Source organism: Cervus canadensis, chromosome 1 (assembly GCF_019320065.1).
Source record: "Cervus canadensis isolate Bull #8, Minnesota chromosome 1, ASM1932006v1, whole genome shotgun sequence".
Taxonomy (NCBI): Eukaryota; Metazoa; Chordata; class Mammalia; order Artiodactyla; family Cervidae; genus Cervus; species Cervus canadensis.
The window spans coordinates 930,308-946,759 of NC_057386.1; the positions used below are offsets into that span (position 1 = coordinate 930,308).

The following is a 16,452-nucleotide window of genomic DNA, read 5'->3' on the forward strand; positions in this document are numbered from 1 at the left end:
AATCACATTATTCTCTCTCCTCTGTTCTCCTGGTCTTTTCAGGAGAGCTCATACTATAATTAATGTAGTGTGTATCATTTCAGTGTATTTGTACTTTCATATGCACATGTAATGTCCGTAAGTATCACATGCATGTATCTTACATATATACATATGTGTATAATTTCTATGCTTCCATTTTTGAAAAGTTAAAGACTACAGATTTTATGTCTCAGTCTTGTTTGCACTTGTACACTGAATTTTATATAGCTGTGGCCTACCTGTAGATTTAGTGCAATGCTTTTAACATTGTATGTGTTTTATCATATGAATATACCATATTTTATATATCAGCTCCCCTATTCGAGAGCATTTCGTTGATTTTCAGCTTTTCTTAATTGTTAAGAGTGTTACAGTACTTGTTTGTGATTTCATTTTCAGCTGCAGTTTTCCTCCTCAGGAGGCCTGAGCACTCACATGTGGTAGAAGCTTCCCTGTGGAAGGTCATGGGCAGAGCCTGTGGGGTTTACAAAACTGGAACTGTGCTTCCTTATTGTTTCCTTGGTTTGGATTGTGTGGACCTGGGTCCTGAGGGCAGGTTTGAGACCCTCGCTCACTGCCTTGGGCGAAAGCCAGACTCCTGGTAGAATTTGCGGCTGGGAGGAGGGCCGTTCGGTGCCCGCTCCTGAAGGTGCGTCTCCTCCCAGCTCCCCGCTGTGATCAGAGGCCAGGCCCAGAGGAGGCCTGTCTGCTCAGATGTGCAGCGGAGCTCACAGGGAGCTCTTTGATCAGCTTAACATTTAAAGGAATACAGAGAATATTGAAGGAGGGGGCCCCTGGCAAGAAGTTTTGAGTATACCCTGAAGAAGGCTAAAAAAGGGGCTTTTGAAAGTGCCAAGGCTGACATTACAACTTTCCGATAAAAGCTGAATCCACGGCAGGCACCTTTGGCTCAATAAAGACACCTTTGGGTGTTGGTGATGCAATGTTAACAAACCGCCTGATAATGGGTCAGGAGAGAAACAAGCAAACAATATGGGGCTTGTGAAAACATTCTGTAGAACAAGAAAAAGACATTTGTATCCAGCAGTCACAGAATAAAAGCACACTTTTGAAAACACTCTACTGTAGAATTCAGGGAAAAGAAAAACCAAAAAACCTCAGAGAAGCAGTACCTTTAGTGAGAATACATGATCTGTATGAAAGAGGCACATACATCAAGTAAAATTAATGCAATTAAAGCTAGATACCTTTTGGGAAAGTACTTAACATCAAGAATAAGATGGAAATCCAATAAGTTTCTAGGCAGAATGAAACTGGAAAAGAAATTGGAGAAATAATGGAGTCTTGAAGGAGAAAGGCTGTGACCCAATTTTATACATAACCAAGGAGCTTCTCACTTCCAGAATCAACAGAAAAACACTTTATTAGTAAGAGTTCACATAATGTATACTGATTGTTTCTTCTCTGGAAAAAAATGATATCAATTCAGAGCAGAAGACACCCAGCACGTGGGAAAACCATCATAGTAAAGGATGAGCCGAGAACCGTGGGATCCAACAAGACAAAAGCAAAGTCATCCTGCTGTCACACCTCTAGTCATGAGATAGAACGCCGCAGAAGGCGTCTAGTATAGAAAATACAAATTTGGTAACAACAGATAATCTGAACCCTCAGGTCACATTAGTAAAGTTCACAAAGCTTGGATCGGGATGGGGGAGCACAGTGGCCAACACTCTGCCATGAGATGAGACTCAAAGGATTCGCGAGATGAGGGATGTAGGTTAAAACATTCTTTAGATGCATAAAACAGGCATTAACAAAATTAACAAGATGCTCCATTCTCATAAAAATCTTGAGAAGATAAAAGCAAAACTTGAGATACTGCCAAGGGAATAGAGGTAGAAACAGAACAAAATGTCCAAAATAAGACAGAGTATATAGCTGTAGTAATAAACAGTGATAGGTTAAGTTTTTCTAATAAAAAAGGTATTGATTAGCTGACTTAAATGAGTATATACTATTTATAAAAGATACAGCTAAAAGTTACACAAAAGTTATATATAGAAAATATATTTTATCACTTGTATTCAGAATTAAAGAAAATGTAATACTGTCATATAAATTAACATCAACACAAGTCAGTGAGCTGGACCAAGGAGTCTATTTTTGCTTGAGAAAGCCAAGAGTCCTCATGAAATGTGTAAGGAATACATGAAAAAATTGCCATAGTCATGGGATGCTTTCATAAATTTTTCTCCATTCTTGACTGCTCAGGGGGGCAAAACCTAAACAAATAGGAGATCTAAATAGCAGTTTATAAAACTGCCATATTTCTACTTCCCACTGTTTAAATATGACATATTAAGTTCTTACTCCAATGGAGCAGTTACAGAACTAAGTGAACCAATAAATTTCTTTTTTTTTTCTTTCTAGTTCCAAATCTTTATTTATTTATTTTTTATTAGTTGGAGGCTAATTACTTCACAACATTTCAGTGGGTTTTGTCATACATTGATATGAATCAGCCATAGAGTTACACGTATTCCCCATCCCGATCCCCCCTCCCACCTCCCTCTCCACCCGATTCCTCTGGGTCTTCCCAGTGCACCAGGCCTGAGCACTTGTCTCATGCATCCCACCTGGGCTGGTGATCTGTTTCACCATAGATAATATACATGCTTTCCCACCCTCACCTTCTCCCACAGAGTTCAAGAGTCTGTTCTGTACTTCTGTGTCTCTTTTTCTGTTTTGCATATAGGGTTATCGTTACCATCTTTCTAAATTCCATATATATGTGTTAGTATGCTGTAATGTTCTTTATCTTTCTGGCTTACTTCACTCTGTATAATGGGCTCCAGTTTCATCCATCTCATTAGAACTGATTCAAATGAATTCTTTTTAACGGCTGAGTAATATTCCATGGTGTATATGTACCACAGCTTCCTTATCCATTCATCTGCTGATGGGCATCTAGGTTGCTTCCATGTCCTGGCTATTATAAACAGTGCTGCGATGAACATTGGGGTGCACGTGTCTCTTTCAGATCTGGTTTCCTCAGTGTGTATGCCCAGAAGTGGGATTGCTGGGTCATATGGCAGTTCTATTTCCAGTTTTTTAAGAAATCTCCACACTGTTTTCCATAGCGGCTGTACTAGTTTGCATTCCCACCAACAGTGTAAGAGGGTTCCCTTTTCTCCACACCCTCTCCAGCATTTATTGCTTGTAGACTTTTGGATAGCAGCCATCCTGACTGGCGTGTAATGGTACCTCATTGTGGTTTTGATTTGCATTTCTCTGATAATGAGTGATGTTGAGCATCTTTTCATGTGTTTGTTAGCCATCTGTATGTCTTCTTTGGAGAAATGTCTGTTTAGTTCTTTGGCCCACTTTTTGATTGGGTCATTTATTTTTCTGGAATTGAGCTGCAGGAGTTGCTTGTGTATTTTTGAGATTAATCCTTTGTCTGTTGCTTCATTTGCTATTATTTTCTCCCAATCTGAGGGCTGTCTTTTCACGTTACTTATAGTTTCCTTTGTAGTGCAAAAGCTTTTAAGTTTCATTAGGTCCCATTTGTTTAGTTTTGCTTTTATTTCCAATATTCTGGGAGGTGGGTCATAGAGGATCTTGCTGTGATTTATGTCGGAGAGTGTTTTGCCTATGTTCTCCTCTAGGAGTTTTATAGTTTCTGGTCTTACATTTAGATCTTTAATCCATTTTGAGTTTATTTTTGTGTATGGTGTTAGAAAGTGTTCTAGTTTCATTCTTTTACAAGTGGTTGACCAGTTTTCCCAGCACCACTTGTTAAAGAGGTTGTCTTTTTTCCATTGTATATCCTTGCCTCCTTTGTCAAAGATAAGGTGTCCATAGGTTCGTGGATTTATCTCTGGGCTTTCTATTCTGTTCCATTGATCTATATTTCTGTCTTTGTGCCAGTACCATACTGTCTTGATGACTGTGGCTTTGTAGTAGAGTCTGAAGTCAGGCAGGTTGATTCCTCCAGTTCCATTCTTCTTTCTCAAGATTACTTTGGCTATTCGAGGTTTTTTGTATTTCCATACAAATTGTGAAATTATTTCTAGTTCTGTGAAAAATACCGTTGGTAGCTTGATAGGGATTGCATTGAATCTATAGATTGCTTTGGGTAGAATAGCCATTTTGACAATATTGATTCTTCCAATCCATGAACACGGTATGTTTCTCCATCTGTTTGTGTCCTCTTTGATTTCTTTCATCAGTGTTTTATAGTTTTCTATGTATAGGTCTTTTGTTTCTTTAGGTAGATATACTCCTAAGCATTTTATTCCTTTTGTTGCAATGGTGAATGGTATTGTTTCCTTAATTTCTCTTTCTGTTTTTTCATTGTTAGTATATAGGAATGCAAGGGATTTCTGTGTGTTAATTTTATATCCTGCAACTTTACTATATTCATTGATTAACTCTAGTAATTTTCTGGTAGAGTCTTTAGGGTTTTCTATGTAGAGGATCATGTCATCTGCAAACAGCGAGAGTTTCACTTCTTCTTTTCCTATCTGGATTCCTTTTACTTCTTTTTCTGCTCTGATTGCTGTGGCCAAAACTTCCAACACTATGTTGAACAGTAGTGGTGAGAGTGGGCACCCTTGTCTTGTTCCTGTTTTCAGGGGAAATGCTTTCAATTTTTCACCATTGAGGGTGATGCTTGCTGTGGGTTTGTCATATATAGCTTTTATTATGTTGAGGTATGTTCCTTCTATTCCTGCTTTCTGGAGAATTTTAATCATAAATGAGTGTTGAATTTTGTCAAAGGCTTTCTCTGCATCTATTGAGATAATCATATGAACCTTGACAGGTTCTGAACCTTGACAGCACGTATTTTACCACAATGCTTATTAGTAAAACCAGAAATTAAATTTCAATTAAATTGCTACATTCACCAGAAACTTTTGTTTTTTGAAAGACTCAATTAAAAAAAACAAGAGGAAGTTAAGGCAAGCCAGAGAATGGGAAAATAAAGGATTCACAAATATTTTCAAGAACTCATATCTAAAATATAAAAGAAATCTTACAACACATAAGAAGAAGACAAACAATCAAGTTAAAAATAGGCAGAATATTTGGACAACTCAGAGAAGACTAATAAGCACATAAAGAGATGTTCAGTATTATCATTCGTCAAAGGAAATACGAACTAAGACCAAGCAAGATGCCACTGCGTGCTCTTGGAAACGGTTAAAACTGTAAAGATTAGCTGAGGGTGCCAAACATTGGTAAAGGTAAAGGTGTGGTCAAATGTGGTACTTTCACACTGCTGGTGCAAAAATGTTCAACGTACACAACCATCTGTCAGCCGTTCCCTTCCTGTATGTTTAACCAGGAGAATCGAAGTCATATCCAGACAGAGACTTGTACACAAAAGTTGTCAGCAACTTTGTTTACAAAAGCCCCAAACTTGAACAACCCAAATATTCCTCAGAATTTGAAAGGACAGTCGAGATGCAGTGTATACCATGGAATATGACTTGGGAATAAAAAGGAATGAACTGCTGATACCTGCAACAAAGGATGCGTCTCAGAAGTCCTGATGGAGGGAAGAAGCTTAAACACACAGGGTTCATGCTGCGTGCTCTGTCTGATTGATGTCAGAGCTCCCCAGATGATGTCAGCTTTTCTGTACGTCTAACTGATGTCAGAGCTCCCCAGATGATGTCAGCTTTTCTGTGCATCTGATTGATGTCGGAACTCCCCAGATAATGTCAGCTTTTCTGTTTTGGCCGAGTGCCAGCCTGATTTGTTTCAGAGCAGAAGTCTCTTCTTCTGTGGGTGGGCTCCAGTTTCAGACCAGTCTCCATCCTTTGCTGTGCTGGTCTGTTGGGCTGGGACACTCAGGAGCATATCTAGACTTGTGGTGATTTAAACCCCTCCACCCAGGAGCTCCAGGCATTCACGGGACATTCTCCGGGATAGACCATGTGCTTGGCCATGAAACACTACTCAGTAAATCTTAAAAGGACTCAGAAGATCTTAAAATCATACAAAATGTGTTCCTTGACCCCGATGATAATAAATTAGAAACAAACAATAATAAGTCTGGGAAAATACCACATGTTTGGAAATTAAATAAGACACTTATGAGTAACTCATGGAGTAAAGGAGATATTACATTAAAATTAGAAATTATTTTGAACTGAATTAAAATGAAAACATGGCATATCAAAGTTTACAGAATGCAGCTAACACAGTACTTAGATACAAGCTTGTAACATCTGTCTCCAAGAAGAACATTCTCAAATCAGTAACCTAGTTTTTATCTTAAAAAACCAGAACAGGGAAAGCAGGCTTCTGCTCAGGGAAGCAGAATAAAGGAAATCATATATGTATGTATTTATGGAAAACAAAGAAGTAGAAAACATTAAACTAGAGAAAGTCAATGAAGCCAAAATTTGGTTCTTTGAAAAGATCGAACAAAATTGACAAATTTAGCTTGACTGCTGAGGGTAAAATACAAAAAGTGAGGAGAAACAAATTACCAAAGCTAGGGATGCAAAAGGAAAGGACACTGCTATTGATCTTATAGAAAATGAAATAATTATAATGTGATATTTTAAAAACTTGATGCCAACAAACAACAAAAACTTAGGTGAGATGGACAAATTCCTAGGAAGAGGCAAATTATTAAAACTGTCTAAAGAAGAGATAGAAAGTCCAAATTGTCCTATGATAGATAAGGATATTTAATTAGCAATTAAAAATCTTTTCACAAGGAAAAGCCCAGGACCAGATGGCTTCCCTGGGGCTGTGTGTGCTGTGTGCTCAGCTGTGTCCGACCCTTGCAGCCCAGCGAACTGTAGCTGGCCACTCATTGGCTCCTCTGTCCACGAGATACTCCAGGCAGAAGCACTGTGGTTCAGGCAGTAGGAGGATCAAGCAGTGTGGACGAGGACGAATCATTTTCCTGTTCTGCCTCTGGGATTCTATTTTTCAAGACTCCAAAGTGTGCATGATGTGTGTTCAAGATTGTTCATTGCGCTGTTATTTATCAAGGGTAAAAAAACTAGAAACTATATGTCAAAAAATATATATAGTTGAACTATAAAGAAAGCTAAGTGCTGAAGAATTGATGCTTTGAACTGTGGTGTTGGAGAAGACTCTTGAGAGTCCCTTGGACTGCAAGGAGATCCAACCAGTCAATCCTAAAGGAGATCAGTCCTGGGTGTTCATTGGAAGGACTGATGCTGAAGCTGAACCTCCAATACTTTGGTCACCTGATTCGAAGAGCTGACTCATTTGAAAAGACCCTGATGCTGGGAAAGATTGAGGGCAGGAGGAGAAGGGGATGACAGAGGATGAGATGGTTGGATGGCATCTCCAACTCGATGGACATGAGTTTGAGTAAGCTCCAGGAGTTGGTGATGGACAGGGAATCCTGGTGTGCTGCGGTTCATGGGGTTGCAAAGAGTCAGACACGACTGAGCAACTGAACTGAACTGATGTCAAAAAAAGTTGGAGAGAATGTTAAAAAAAAAAAAAAAAGCCTTGGAGAGAATGTGATCTCAGGAACCATTAAATTAGAAATTCATCTTCCTCTTTCCTCTGCAAAAACTGGCCCCTTTAAAATCAAACCATCTTGAAGATCCAGATGCTAAACCCCTAGTTACTGTTTCCAAGTTAAATGGAGCAAACAAACAACTAGAAGGAAATTAAAAAAAAAAAAGAAGAACCCTGCCCAGCCACCAAGTGAGACTGCAGTAAAACAAGGCCAGCTGAGGCCAAGAGATGGCCTCTGTGCAGAGGATGCGGACACCGCCCCATAGTCTGTCCACCCTCACGCCCCACTGCTCTGCCCTGCACCAGCGTCATCTGTCTTTCTTCCTTCGCCAGTTCTCTGTCCCTCTGTGTGATTCTCCCATTTCTGGACCTCCAGAGCCCACGTGTTCCTACCTTGCAGATATCGCATCTCTGCGGACCAGTTACCCGATCTGACGGAGGGTCCTCTGTGGTGCATGCGGCTGGGGTCCCCTTGCCCCCACGCACCCTCACCCGTGTCCTGTCTTTGCCAGCGGTCCTCACTGACCTGTCCAGTGGTTCTGGATTCAGACCCATTGAAACATGACAGCAGCTGACCAGTGAGCAATGCTCTGTTCGTTTTCTGTTGGAAGAAAGTTCTTCCGTGGTTTCAGTGACAGATAGTTTTGCCAAGTGCAGCTGAGTTTTTGAAACACAGAAAGCACCTTTGGTGTGAGTGTAATAATATGGAGCAGCCCCACTTATAAAGGAATCCTTATAGCCAGGCTCATTAGCAAATTGGACAGTTCTCACACAGAAAGTTTTAGCAGGCAGTAAATACAATATATATGTCAAAACATGGTAAATTAGATACCCTCCACTTCCGATTGTCAGTTGGTTAAAAAGTGTGAATCTGATGTAGCTCAAGTTCTCAAAGACAGTCAATCAGAAGATTCATTATTTGGAGAATTCATACTGCTTTTGGGTGTTTCCATAGTCTGTATTTTCCTTTTCTGTTGTTGTTTTGAACTGTTCTTTTCTCACTGAAGTCTTTTGTGTAAAAGCCAGGAGAGCTCAGGGCATCTTTTTCCACTTGGAAACTGCTGCACATAGAAGACAACGGGAATTTGAATTAAAAAAAGCTTTGAGTTTGTTTTTGAAAGCGAATTGCTGTTTGAAAAATGAGGCCCATGAGAGAAAATGGAACAGACTTTAACTTTTTGAAAAAGTTGCTTCACACTGTTTCTTTCACTTTGAAGAACTTTTTATCTGATTTAAGACTGCTTAAATAACCTAATTTTTACTCCAGTGGCGAAATCCATTATATATGTTAGCTGTCAGCAATTAGTTGTGCAAAATATACATATTTTAATTGTGAAAATGTATTACTGTTAGAATTATTCCTGTATATGTGTATATAATTGTATTTTTTAAAGAAATAGGGTTCTCTATTTTCCTATTCTCTGTGAAACAAGTAAATGACTGAAAAAGACAGCTATGTCTTTTGAAGTATTGGCAGCAATTCTAAGGTGAAACTTTTTCATCTTGTAAACCAACTGAATGAATGTCAGCTCACCACTTCCTCCTGGGGCTTCCACTCAACCACTTGACTTTTCTAGTTAGTTTTTCTCTTGAAAATACATTCTCATTAAGTGGCATTTGCTGCTAAATATCTGGCTTTAAATTCTGTTCCTTTATCTTTGTAGCCATCAGCTACATGGTATTAACTTTATACTTGGAAAACCCATGGTTTGCTGTGAAAACCCAATTCGAAAACCCTGCCTTTGACTAGTTAGGTTGCTTCTGGGTGCTGGTACATTTGAAACTGATTAGCAGCTTCTTACAGTCTAAAAGATTTTGAGTTTAGTTTATCATCTCATAGTTGCTATTGACTTCATGAAAAAATTCTCAAGTTACAAGGAAGGAGGAATGTCATCTGAATATATCTGTGCTTTTATAAATGTAGATGGATAACAAACAGACTGAGAGAGAAGACTCGATATACAAACCATCCATCCTCTTGTCCTTTAAGGGTCATGCTGGCTCATGTAATTAAATAAGGTCTTTTTAGACCAGCTTTAAGGTAATAGAATATCCAATACAAATAGAAGCATGTTTTCTCAGTTACTTTTTGATGATAATGGGCAAATCTGTCTCCGCTTTCAACATTTGAAAAATTTTGTCTTCAAATGAGATGAGGTAGCAAGGTAAACTTCTCGAAGTATATTTAAGTATTCTAACAGAGCCTATTGTGTTAATCAATTCCAAATATTCAACATCCAAAGTCTATGGATAAATGTTTGGCTTTGGAAAACAAAATTAAATGAAGAAATCAAACAAATAATTAAAAGAAACCTTAACTCTCATCCTTAAATGCTTAATAGAGTAGTAAGTGAAAGTTTACTTACTACCAAGGAAGACCTGGACGAATTGGGAAATGTATCTTGTGTATGGATTTGAAGACTCAGTGTTATAAAGATGTCCTAAAATATTTTTCTATGCTCTTTACTCCATTCCTGTTGATTCTGCCTTGGTTTAGGCCCTTCTAATTCCACACCGTGTGTGCATGCTTAGTTGCTCAGTCCCTGTCCGATTCTTTGCGACCCCACAGACAACAGCCCACCAGGCTCCTCTGTCCATGGGATTTCCCAGGCAGGAATACTGCAGAGGATTGCCATTTCCTCTGGCAGAGGAACTTCTCAACCCAGGGGTTGAATGTGTCTCACCTGTGTCTCCTGCGTTGTAGGTGGGTTCTTTACTGGCTGAGCCATCGGGAAAACCTGTAAAAATGTCAGTTCTCCCCAGACTAATATATAGAATCAACATAATCCTAAAAATCAAAACATTAGCAGTGCTTTATGCCGGGGGGCGGGTGGCGGGGGAGTGGTGGGGGAGTGAGGGAAACTGGCAAGCTGATTCTAAAATCTACGTGGAAATACAGACAGCTCAGAGCAGCCATGGCAACCTTATGCTACCCGAACTTATAAATACTGCCAAATACTGAGACTAATATTAAGCTATAGTCATAACTACAGTGTGGTTTTGGCACAAAGATGACCAATGTTTTAGAGGAAAGAGACCAAAAACAGACTCACACACACTACGATCACCCTGATTCACGTCACAGTAAGTATTGCCGTACAGCCGGCAGAGAAGGGCCAGGCCAGTAAAGGGTGCTGTGGCAACGAGGCACTGAACGGAGCATCCACACCCAGGGTCGACCGAGAACTCCTACAGATAGATAGGAAGGGGAGCGGCACCAGACACGCATCCACTGCTTTCCTCTATCAAGGGTGTTAGTTCCTACTGAATCTTTAGTCTAGCACAGATATCTGTTTATCTGTCTTGCTGCCGTTTGTATCTGTCTTATCTGCCTATCTGTCTGTCTGTCCTTCTATCTACATCTATACATATCTGAAAATATTTGAAGGACAATTTCTTATAGTTTATCTAAATATGTATTAAATATAGTAAAATTGTATATGTCTATAGAATTGTATAATTATCTACTAAATTTATCTGTCAGATTACTCAGAACCTAACAACACAAGAGAACTTGACTAGAGAAAGAACAGTGACTTTTTACAACCACATTTGACAGAAACGCTAGATCCTGGCCCAGTGTCCATTCCTAGTCTCTTACTAATACAGTAGAGCCCTGAGTTTATTTAGGGCAACATTAGACACAGTTCTAAATTGGCAGCCTCTCACCTTGCAGATGGAGTGTGGCTTCTAATGCAGAGAACTTCTAACGCAGTGAATGAGATGGAAACAGCATACTTAACTTGCTCCTGACAGGAACTGGCAGGAAAGCCCCTTCAGAGGGTTTTCAGCAGCTTCAATGGACCCTTAACCCTTGTCCCCTCGCCCCCACCCTTTAGGGCTGGGATTCTGAGCTGCAGAAACCACTCAGGGGCCATCACGGGAAGCTGAATTGCAGAGACCCGAGCCCTGACATCTCTGAACTGCCGACGCTGTGGCCTGTCCCTGAACGTCTCGTGCCCCGAGGAGAACACAGGGCGCTGGCGTTGCTTAAGCTCTGGACGCTCAGGTGTTCTCTTTCGGGGAGCTCAAGTAACACCCAAGACACCATCGTAGACCTCTCTTCAGCACCCATGAATGTTAGACATTCATAGAAACACACCCGAGCCCGTTTCTGCTCCTAATTTGATCACCAAGTTCTACACTTAGCTTTCTTGGAAGCCATTTACCCAATGTTCTTTTTTCCTTACACTTGAAGTTAAATGGAATATGGAATGATGTATGATTAAGCAGAATCTTTTGTATCTATGGCAACTGAGAACCTTGTGTTTCTACACAAACTTCAAGTGTTTTACAAGACTTGTTTATTTTGGTTAAATTGTGGAAGGAGAATGGAGTGGGGTCTTGCATTTTCGGTCAGTATAAAGTAACATTTATAATAACACTGAATAACATAACACTGAATTTTTCTCAATATTTTGGTATAAGAGGTCTTTCATGTGCTTTAAATTGTTTTCTACTTTGCTTATAGATAATTTTTTTGAGGGAAGATATCCTATTTTTATGAATGTTGTGTATACAAAGCTCTTAATTTAAAATATTTTAATAATTATTGTTATTTGTAATATTCAATCTGTGCTAAAGTAGAATAAGAACCAAAAATCAACTTCATATGAAGATTTGTCTTAAAAGCACTGAATAAACCAGGTCTTCTCTCATTGATTTAACTTTCTTGCCTCCTTTCTGTTTTACTTTTGTCTGCCTTCCATTCATCCTTGAGAATTTAATACGTATGTATTCTACACACCATGGCAACTAATTAATAACTAAGATATAACAGAATTATAAGTCATAGTTTCTTTTATTTGGGAGCTCACTATGTAGATGAGTAAGCAAAGCTCGCAACCTGAGACACTCCTGCGCTCCAGAGAAAAGCGTTGTGTGCTGGGGAAAGGAAAAGTTTCATTTTCTTGCTCCCAGAGCACAGTAAGAGGAAGGTGTTTCTGTCAGTTATGGATCAGAGAGCAGACCCCTCCGCCAGGAGGGGAGGCTCGAGTCAGCCTCAGAGAGGGATGGTTGGGTGAGAGAAACACGGAGGATTTTCCAACAGAGAGGACCAAAGTTGCCTCGTGAGTAGCCGCAGCCGTTCGGGACGTGCCAGGGGGGCCAGAGTGCAGGGGTGGCTCGAGGACCAAGTCACAGGCCTCTGGGTAGAGGGCTGATGCGAAGAGCGCTCACTGGAGGAGAGAGTCCTGAAGCCCACGTCCTGAGTGAGAAAACAACATGGGCTCCACCGTGCCTGCTTTAGACATTGCTCAGCAAAGCTGATCTTGGGACTGAGGGCCTGTGTCGGTCATCTTAGAACTCTGATCGCTGAATCTGGAAGCTGCCGACCCATGTGTATGATTCAATGGTTTTTAATATATTCACGAGTTGTGCAACCATCATCACTCCAGAAAAACCCCACCCCCAGCCCCCTAGCACCCTAGGCAATCACTAGTCCTTTTTCTGTTTCTGTGGATTTGACTCTTCTGAGAATTTAACACGAATGGGACAGTACCATACATGGCCTTTTCTGCCTGTTCTCTTTTACTTTGAATACTGTTTTCAGGATTCATCCATGTTGTAATGTGTGTTAGTACTTCATCCGAATAATGTCTCATTGTATGAATATGCCACATTTTGTTCATTCATCAACTGATGGATGTTTGGGCTGTTTCCTCCTTTTTGGCAGTTAGGCCATGAACATTTGAATACAAGTTTTTAGTATGGATTATGTTTTTCATTTCTCACCTAGGAGTGGAATTCCTGGTTCATATGGAATCCATGTGGGTTCACTGTATCATCTCTATGGTTAATCTTTTTAGGAACTGTGAAATTGTCTTCCAAAATGGTTGCATCATTTCATATCCCCACCAGCGCTTGTGGGGGTCTGATTTCTCTGCATCTTCACCAACCCTTGCTATCGTCTGGCTTTTTGATTACAGCCATCCTAGTGGGCGTGGAGTGCGGTGGCTGCTTTACCTGACATTGCCTGATGACAGTGTGTGAAGCACTTTCTCAGGTGCCTGTTGGCCGCCGGTGTATCTTCTTTGGAGGCATGTCTTCCAATCCCTGTGCCCAATATAAAATTGCGTTAAATTGCCCATTTATTATTGAGTTGTAACATTTCTTTATATATTCTAGATGCAAGTCCCTTTGCGGATAGATGGTTTGCAAATATTGTCTCCCATTCAGCACACAGCAAGGCCTTAATAAAACCTTGTTGAGTATTTGGATATTCAAAATTGTATTTCTATCACAATATTATTGTCACAGTAGAGTTCAGTCAACAATATACCAATGATAAGTTCCCTGATTTGAAACTATTAAAACCTATCAAGATAAGTGGACACATCTGTCACCATTTTATCATCTTTAAATTCAGCATTACGATCGGTGAGGTGTTGAAAATCCATCATTTTAATGAATGTGCAATTGACAAACATATGCAATGCCATTTGTCACTTAAAAGTTTGATATTTGATTTTTAAACTTTGCAGATGGAAAAGGTGGAAGCAGACCTGACTCGGTCCAAGTCTCTCCGTGAGAAGCAGTCCAAGGAGTTCCTGTGGCAGCTGGACGATGTCAAGCAGAGATACGAGCAGCAGGTGCGTCTGCGCGGAGGCCCTGCACGCTCCCCTCGAGCACAGCTTCTGCATGGTGAAAATACTTAGGATAGACAAAGAGTGATTCCCTTTGTTAAATTAATGAATTATAACAAATAAAATAATTAGCATATAAATAAGTAGTGTAGATTATAAGAAAATCTTTAATGTCCCAATAAGTAAACTGGCAAAGGAAAGAAACATATATAAGAAGTAAATTGAGTAAATGACCATGTAGAAATATCCTCAGCCTTGGTGTTGATAAAAATGCAAATTAAAGTGATGTACCATCTAAAGTTGGCAAAAGTTTAGTAAAATTGGCACTTTCATATATTGCTAGTGGCATTGTGTTAATGTAGCCAAAACAATTTTTGTAGTATCTACTAAGAGTCATGAAAAATGTTTACATTTTCTGGCCCAATTATCCTTAACCTTGAAAATCAGACAGAAATACTCAAACAATGATGTTAATTATTTTTTAGATGGTTGATTCTTTTCTACATGCTCTACTTTCCACACTGATAGTCTTTTTAACGTGACAGTCCCTTTTTTTAGGGTAAAAATATATAAACTCCTTTGAAAGAGTGTTAAGCTTCAAAGGCTTTTCTCAGAGTGATAGATTTGAAGCTGTACCAGATTTTTGTCTTTTATAGTCTTGGTCAAAAATATTTAATAAGGAAAATTGATGAATTATTTAAAGGATTCATACTATTAATGGAAACCATACACTATTGCATCAATCTTATTTCATTTTCATGAAAAAGAAATGATATAGATGTTTGACGAGTGTATAATAGGAATTTTTGGAAAACCACTTCAAGATCTCTGAGGTCAGTGCAGATTTAGCCTGTTTCTCTTCTTCCAGTGTCGTGAGCTGATCATCAACACCCTTGCTGAGCGTGAAGCTTCCAGTCACTTATGAAGCGGGACTATGAGCTCGGAGTGTTAGGAGAACATTCAGGAGAATCTGATAATATACAAACTTTAAAAACCCCTTTTTAAGTAGAAAATTCTATCAGCCAGAATGGTAGTCCCCTGACCACTCCAAACTGCCGACGTTTTCACGCTGAAAGTGTACCATGAGGAAAAGACAGGCCCGGAACCGTTTCCCTGAGGGGAAGCCTAGCAGACTCCCCTCTGTGAGCGGGTGGCCATGGGGGACGGGCAGGGGTGGAGGGCGGGGCTTCGCTCAGCCGTGGGCGGGGCCCCCGGGGCGTGGGGTGGGGCCAGCTGACGGTGTGTCTGTGGTGTGCGCGGGAGGCCGGCTCTGAGTGACCAGCGTCACCACACGCAAGATTTCCAGGTGCATCTCAGGGCGATGAGGTGCGCGTAGTTACCACCTCAGACGCAGAGTAGTTAGCAACCGGCGTCCGGAATCAGCTTCTGAACTTTTAAACTGCTGAAATTTAAGATTGTTTACTGGGACTGAAGGTAAAATTTCGCGCTTCGTCTCAAGACAGTCGTCGGCAGAAAGTATGCTGCGGGGGCTGGGTGGGGTTGTCAGGGACTGAGTGACCAGGAAGAGAGGAAGAACCCGGGACGACGGGTAGTGGCGGGTAAAAGCTAGTCTCTGTGGATTGTCCACCTATCAGGTTGCGAGGAATAGGTCTGTTCTGGTCACTGCGTTTTAAGCAGGACGATGAAAAATGCAAATATGTTCAAAGGAGAGTTTCCAGAACTAAGGACGTGTGGGGTTAGGTCAGAGGAGTGTTTCAAGGAGTAAGGATATTTGCCAAGAGAGGACGAGACTTGGGAGCATTGCATGTTATGTGTTTTTAAATTCCAGGTCTGTAATGGGGAAGTCTTACGGTTGGTCCGTGTGGTGAAAGTCACTCAGTCATGTCCAACTCTGTGCGACCCCATAAACTATAGAGTCCATGGAATTCTCCAGGCCAGAATACTGGAGTGGGTAGCTGTTCCCTTCTCCAGGGAATCTTCCCAACCCAGGATCGAACCCAGGATTCTTTACCACCTGAGCCACCAGGGAAGCCCAATAGTAATTGTAATAGCCTGCAATCAGGATGACACACACCAGGCCAGCCCCATTTCTACTTGCTTTACAGACTTCAGCCCCTTCCCATCCTCACGGTCGTGCTGAGAGGCAGGTCCATTGTCTGTTGCTCCATCTCCCAGTCATGGAGACTGAGCACATCTGGCCAGAGGGGCCACACAGTGAACAGGTGACGGGGTTGGACATGAACATGAACTTGAGTTGTGCTCTTCATGCTCACAGGCCCCAGGGTGTCTGGGGACAGAAATTGAGCCTCTGGGTGAACGGCATTCTGGGAACATTTTGAGTCGTTTCAAGGTCATTCTTTCCTAAAGGCTTATTCCGATGTGCAGTGGTTTGTCTGGTGAG

The 16,452-nt window shown here is 40.7% G+C and overlaps 1 protein-coding gene across 4 annotated transcripts in view; it reads left to right on the forward strand.

The window, feature by feature from the left end:
* Nucleotides 1–16,452, forward strand: part of CEP112 (centrosomal protein 112) — a 299,121-nt gene that overhangs the window by 125,183 nt on the left and 157,486 nt on the right. For all 4 annotated transcript variants that reach the window (XM_043443432.1, XM_043443639.1, XM_043443510.1 and 1 more), the window contains one exon: nucleotides 13,989–14,096. In XM_043443432.1, coding sequence (XP_043299367.1) covers nucleotides 13,989–14,096 — 108 coding nt within the window. The remainder of the gene's footprint in view (nucleotides 1–13,988; nucleotides 14,097–16,452) is intronic.